Source organism: Rhagoletis pomonella, unplaced genomic scaffold (genome assembly GCF_013731165.1).
Source record: "Rhagoletis pomonella isolate Grant_MI unplaced genomic scaffold, Rhpom_1.0 Rhpom_scaffold_00002, whole genome shotgun sequence".
In the NCBI taxonomy this organism is placed as follows: Eukaryota; Metazoa; Arthropoda; class Insecta; order Diptera; family Tephritidae; genus Rhagoletis; species Rhagoletis pomonella.
In genome coordinates this window covers 55,133,742-55,140,862 of record NW_023458556.1, presented here as the reverse complement: position 1 = coordinate 55,140,862, position 7,121 = coordinate 55,133,742, and the positions used below count along the sequence as shown (strand labels likewise).

Genomic DNA, 7,121 nt, shown 5'->3' with positions numbered 1-7,121 from the left:
GAACCGATGGTAATTCATCGTACGTAAAAATCATGCAAAATCATGTCATTCAAGCGCACAAAGTAAACAAGCATTCGTTATATAGAATACTCCTTTTTTCAGCCGTTCGTTATTTAGAGTAATCAATACAATTAAAAAAGGCATTCGTTATTTGGAGCGTTCGTTATTTAGGCATTCGTTATACTGGACGACCACTGTACTTGTTTTTTTTTTATGAAAGAATAGCTCGTTATCTATCAAAAACCATAACACAAAGTTCCATAACAATTTTGAGCTTTTTAATTCGATTTTTTATTTGGGTATTTTTACATAGACGTTGTTTTATAAATCTTACCGCCCCTTTTTTCTCGTTATACATTTATCCATGTAGACCCATCAGCAAATGTTTCTTAAATGGCAGTTTAGAGGGGATACAAAAGACCGTTTGTTCTTTTCCTCCAGTCTCTAGCTCTGCACTAGAGTATATGTTTTACTGAGCGAGAGAAGAAGGCAGATAATATTGTAGGGGATTTCGTATTTCATTTTTCTTCATCCTTAATTTGCTGCTTACAATGATGTAGCAAGGATAATATAAATAAGTTACGAATTTTAACTTAAAAATTAAGGGCCGGTTACTCAATGTCTGGTTAACACTAATCTGCGGGTAAACATCGGTTATCGACTTTTTCGACTCCATGCATATAACACAGTGTCGGTAACGTCGATAACTATGCTTAACCGCAGATTAGTGTTAACCAGACATTGAGTAACCGGCCCTAAATATGTTACATCATACACAAAAATCTTTATTTTGAAAATATTTTCAGTGTAAAATTTTGATTTTTAAAAAATCTTCTTTTGAAGATTTTTAATAAAAAACAGCTCAAAAAATCTTCATTTTCAAGATCACTCTTGACTTATGGCAACGCTGCATAGATGTAATATTTCTTTATTGCTAATACAATATGCTCGCAATTTCTTTTAAACTCGAAATCAAAGGGAGGCAACCTTCATCACTTTTGAGCTTGTACTAGTATACGAGTTCATTTGTAAACTACAACATAGACCGAGGTACATTTTTTATCGGATTTCTCGTTTTATAATAGGGGTCTTCATCTAAAGTGGTAAAGGGATAAATTGCTTAAATTTATCATTGACGAAAACGCCAGGAAAAGTTTTACTGGTTTTTACTGGATAATACGTATGAAAACAGGGCTATAACTTTCTTGGTAATATTATCCATTGTCAACTGTTGGCATCTTATCTAAAGCGGCGCGAATACAGACCACTTATGTGTATCTGTTGCTGTAGGGATGTCGGAGAAACATCGATGCATCGAAAATACCTAACGAGTAAAACTTTTACTGGTTTTAACTGGATAATGCCATGAACGAACGAAACAAGATCACGCAAGAACAAGAGAGTGAAAAAAGTCGATTTTTTGAGCGGGTTCTACGCCATCATGTTTCGCAAGAAAACGAATGAAAAGTAAAGAAAGCAAAGAACACAACGAACACTAAAAACATTCCCACGACAGACGGTCTACGTACTGGAATGACTCTGGTTTTACCCGACCAGCGGCTGTTGTTTCGGCGACCTAACCTCGTTTGGGTCAGGGTATTGTTATCCGGCAGGCGATGTCGAGCTCGAAATATTTAACGTACATATACCCCCTGCCACCAGCTGCCCGGCAGGATATCACCCTGATTATGGGCAGCTGCCTCAGCTCGCCAGACCTAACAATAGTCAGTGCTGGTCTGATAAACAGCATATCATGGTTACCTATGCTGACTTTAGCATCAGACCATCTGCCCATAATCATCTCGATTGATAAACCAGCCGACTTTGCTTCCGCGGATCACTATGCCAACTTTTCTAAAGCTGATTGGAAAGGCTTCGCAGATGTTACTAAAAGCGCCTTCACTGCACTACCCACACCAACCAACGCTCACGTAGGTGAGCGTAAATTCCGCAGGGTTATGACTGCTGCTACAGCCCGCTTCGTCCTAGCGGGATGCATCTCGAGCCCCCGTCCGAAATTTCCTGCTGAAGCGGCTGTCCTAGCCGATGAGCGCGGCAACCTTCGTCAAGCCAATCCCGGAAATCCCCGTATCAGGGATCTCAACTCGTAAATTCGGCAACTTGTGCATAAGCGGAAGAAATGGGAAGAGCATCTGAAGGCCTGCAACTTCGCCTCTGGTGTGAGTAAGCTTTGATCAACCGTAAGGTCATTGTCCAACCCGACGAAACATGACGACAGAGTTGAAATAGACTTTTGTGACCACGCTTCGTCGGACCCGGAGCGATGCGCGAGCTATTTTAGCCGGCAGTTCATTTTGCATCCTCCGCAGGATTAAGCCAAACGTCAAGTAAGCAGCCGCACAAACTGCCAAAACCTAGTGCGCCTCTTGTTTTCGACAGCAGTGAGATAAGGGTAGCCATCGGGAAGGCGAAAGCCTCCAAAGCCATTCGACCCGACAAAATTTGCATGTTGATGCTGAAAAATTTGGGTCCTGTGGGAGTAGCGTACCTAAGGGAGGTCCTCAATCTGTCAATGGCCACTCTCGTCATTCCAGACATCTGGAAGATGAGAAGAGTGGTCCCACTGCTCAAACCGGTGAAATCAGCCAACAAAGGAGAGCCTTATCTTGCTACTCCCGTATTTTACGATCCACCTGGCCCCAGCGAAGCATCAGCGTGGATTCCGTAAAGTGCACAGCACAACTACAGCACTTAACGCCATAAATACCCAGAGAGAGAATCATTCTAGTAGCGCTGCACCTGTCCAAGGCGTTCGACCCTGTCAGCCATTCAACGCTACTAGAAAACATAGAGGCCTCCTCTCTCCCACAGGCACTCAAACGGTAGTCGGCGAATTATCTGAGGGGTCATCACTCGTCAGTAACTTTTAGAGACAAATCGAGCAAACCTAGGAAAATAAAACAGGGGGCTCCACACGGTGGTGTCCTTTCCCCATTACTGTTTAACTTTTACATTTCAAAGCTCCCTCAACAACCAGAGGGAGTCTCGATAGCCCCTTATGCTGACAATTGTTCCACCATAGCGTCTGAAAATGGAATTGATCACTTGTGCTCGAAAGTAAACGGGTATTACGCCGAGCTTTCTCGCGTCTTCACTGCACGGAGCCTAACCCTCTCCCCTACAAAATCCTCACCCACACTTTTTACCACCTAGACGAAGGAGTCCAGACTACAACTGGGAATTCACGTCGATGATACACCAATTTCGACGATGAACAACCCGAAGGTACTCGGAGTAACCTTCGATAGTCTGCTCTCCTTCTCGGCCCATACAACCGCAATTGTAAACAGAGTACAAAGCCGCAACAAGGGCCTCCAAGTCGCTAGCCGGCAGCACCTGGGGCAAAGACAAAGGAACGTTGCTGGCAACGTACAAGGCAATTGGCCGGCCGGTTCTTAACTATGCAGCAGTGGATGAAGCTGCAGATTTGCCAGAACACTACACTCAGGACAGCGACAGGATGCCTTTTGATTTCGCCGCAACACCACCTGCACGACGAGGCCCACATGCTCCCTGTTAAGGAGCATAACACAATGCTCTGCACGCAGTTTTTGGTTGGGAGCCACAGACGTGGTCACCCAAACAGACAACTCCTTGCAGAAGAGCCCTCGCCCAGGCATGTCAGGAGGCATCTCCACGAACTGACGGACGAGGTCCAGAGGTTCATCAAATAACCTCTGGACCTAACGGCTTATAGACAGGCCTTGAACGGCATTCACAGAGAGGCAGTCTCGAGTCCCGACCTGTGAATGCCGTTCTGGGCACACAACCACCAGACGTGGACGAGACAGAACTTCGTCTGCCTCGGGAGACTCGGAGCATGTTCTTAACGAATGCCCGACATGCGGAGAGTCGACTCATGACTCACAGCATCTCTTCGTATGCCCTGTGAATCCCACCTCACTAACGCCCGTGTCCCTATGGACAGACCCCGTCGAGACTGCACGCTTCCAGGGGCTACCGCTAATAGAGCGAAAGAACGTAGAAAGAAAGAAGGGGCAACTCGTTATAATTGTAGCGAAAGTGCGCAACAGGGGCGTTCCTTCTCTTTTCATCCAATCAAAAAACGCACTACAGCAAAAGAGAAAGCACGCCCTTGTTGCGCACTTTCGCTACAATACGAAAACAGGGCTAAACAATTTTTTTAATATCAGGCGCCATCTATTGGCAACTGTTAACATCTTATCAAAAGTGGGAATACATCCCACTTATGTGTACCTTAATATCCCCCTTTTTTCAAAATAATTTTACCCCGGATTGTGGCAACACTGTATTTTAGCAAAACAGCTGTTTGCAAAAAAGATATATGTACATATGTATATGTGCAGCGGAATTAATAGATAATTTGTAATTTCGATGAAAATTGTTCAATTCCTGTGTGCATAGTTTAATTAATTTAAAGTGAAGCAAAACAATGTCGTCTTTTGATGAAGATAACAGCTGGATGCAATATAAGCCAAGTGCAAAGTTCCTACCTGTGGTAGATGGCAAAACTGCAGACTGTCCTGCTGCTGGCACAACAGATTATTATAAACTGGAGACGCCCATTTTCAGCAAACGCCAAATAACGTTGCGTATACCATCGAACTACAAAGGAAACTTAATGCATGTAGCTGTAAATAAGAGATGGTTAATTTGTGTGCTGGATACGCAGCAAACTATATTATTACGTTTCTTTTTGCCTAGAGCGCTGCCTCCAGGCGGTATGTAAACAGAACTACATATTCACCATATGATATGAACTTCAGCCACTTACATTATTTATATATTTTTTGATAGAAATTGCATTGGAGAAGTATTTAGCGGGTTACGCTATATCAAAAGTATTCCTCGATTATACTGGACACCATACACTTATACCATTGGTTCCGCAGACGCCCGGTCTATCGGCAGACTTTCTTTATATACATGCAAATGGGCCAAAAGTGAGGCGAGTGGAAAAGTTCAAAGATCATGAAATTACATCGGTCGCATTTAACCGTTATATGGGCACGGAATCCTCTACGGGACCAATATTGCTGGGTACCAGTAGGGGTCTGATTTTCGAAACGGAACTGGTGCAAGATGGTTTGTCTCCTTTGTATCGAAAACAAGTAATATGTATGCATGTACTTTTTTCTGTCAATTACTTACCACAAATTATTTGTAGGTGTACGACTTGGGTTTGGGACGTACAAAGTATCCCATAACGGGATTGGAGTTATTACGTCTACCCAATACAAACAGATTTATGGTCATTGCAACTGCACCTGATTGCATTTACACATTCCAAGAGAATTGTAAATCTGATGATAGATCTCTACAGTTCATTTTTGCCAATTATGTAAATGGGCAACAAATTCATGGTGCCGAGATGGTTGAAACTGAATTGAGTTATTCGGTGCTGCAGCTGTACGGAGAGCCAAATGAAAAGCTGCCCAAACAATGGGCCTGGTTGTGTGGTAGCGGTATACGCTTCGGAGAGGTAAAGTTTAATGTATGTTTATGTTCTTATTTATTAAAAAAAAAAATGTAACAACTTTTAGATATCCACCGAAGAGCGTTCTCCCAATGTTTTACTCGGTGACAATCTTATCAGCTTGGATTACAAGCAATACAAACATCTATCCTACGAAGAGCGGCGGCAAAATGCTCCACGAGCTCTAGCTCTAACCGAATATCATGCACTTTTACTCTATTCGGATCACATCACCGGCATTTGCCTACTAAACGAAAAAGTGGTGTATGAAGAGTTTTTCCATGAGCAAATGGGAAAACTACTTGGTCTTATGCGCGATCCCTTTACTGGCACTATTTATGTTTACACGGATAAAATGTTTTTCAACTTTAAAATTACAGACGAACAACGTGATATTTGGCGTATATATTTAGAAAAGGGTCAGTATGACTTGGCTGAAATATACGCCGCTGAGCAGCCAGAACATTTAGACACTGTACTAACCAAAAAAGCAGACGCAGCTTTTGAAAAAAGGTGATTATAATGTAGCCGCAGATTTCTATGCGGAAACAACAAAACATTTTGAGCAAATCAGTTTAAAATTTATGAAACTAGAAAATAAGGGGCCGATCATACGCTACGTTAAAAAGCGTTTAGCGATGGTGGGTAACGATCCAGATACGATATCGGTGTTGGTAGTATGGCTTATAGATCTTTATTTAACGCAAATCAATTACCCTCGGCGTAGTGCACAGGAGCGCGCTGAATGGCAAAGTGAATTTGACGAGTTTATGCAGGCTGCACGTGTAGCCGATTGTGCTCGCCAAAATAAAGAAGCCATACGTAATCTATTGAAAGAACATGCTGATGTACATAATATCTCACAATTCGCTATAGCGAATGGTGATTACGAGGAAGTGATAGACCAGCAAATTGGCGTGAATAAATTTAAAGATGCGCTGCACACATTGACTCAGCAAGATAACCTAGAGTTGTATTACAAGTATTGTCCTATACTGATGGAATATGTGCCTCATGAAACAATAGCAACGCTTATGTCACAGGGACGAAAATTAGATATAAAAGAGCTCATACCGACGCTGATAATACAAGAAAGTGAAAAACATATAGAAGAAATCATAAGGTATCTGGAATATGCGATATACAAGTTGGGTGAAACTCATGAAACCGTGCATAATTACATTATACATTTGTATGCCAAATATAAGCCCTCAAAAGTAATAATATACCTAGAGAATGAGGGACAAGACTTGAGTCTGATTCACTACGAAATAAATTATGCGATGTTGCAGTGCCAGCATTTCCATGTAAATGTGGCGACGGTTTTTCTAATGTGTTTGAATGAAATGTGGGCTGCCGCGGTGGAGTTAGCACTAACTTTTGATTTAAAACTGGCAAAGGAAACGGCTTCGAAACCACAATTAGAGGAGGACCGCGAAAAGATGTGGCTGGTTATTGGTAAGGAAATATATCAAGTTTCAAAGGAATCCAAATCATTTTTTTTTTAATCCTTTTTAGCGCAACATGAAATACAAGGTACCAATGATGTCAAAAAAGCATTAGATCTTCTAAAAGAATGTGAATTGCTGCGTATTGAAGATTTACTGCCCTTTTTCTCCGATTTCGAAAAGATTGATGATTT

The 7,121-nt window shown here is 42.1% G+C and overlaps 1 protein-coding gene across 1 annotated transcript in view; it reads left to right on the top strand.

Moving 5' to 3' along the window:
• Positions 1–4,307: 4,307 nt before the first annotated feature.
• The window catches only part of LOC118733824 (vacuolar protein sorting-associated protein 18 homolog), a 12,044-nt gene continuing 9,230 nt past the window's right edge, over positions 4,308–7,121 (top strand). Inside the window, 6 exon segments of the mRNA XM_036463407.1 lie at positions 4,308–4,724; positions 4,801–5,114; positions 5,171–5,485; positions 5,547–5,984; positions 5,986–6,937; positions 6,998–7,078. Of these exon segments, the coding sequence (XP_036319300.1) occupies positions 4,436–4,724; positions 4,801–5,114; positions 5,171–5,485; positions 5,547–5,984; positions 5,986–6,937; positions 6,998–7,078 (2,389 nt within the window). The 5' untranslated portion in view covers positions 4,308–4,435.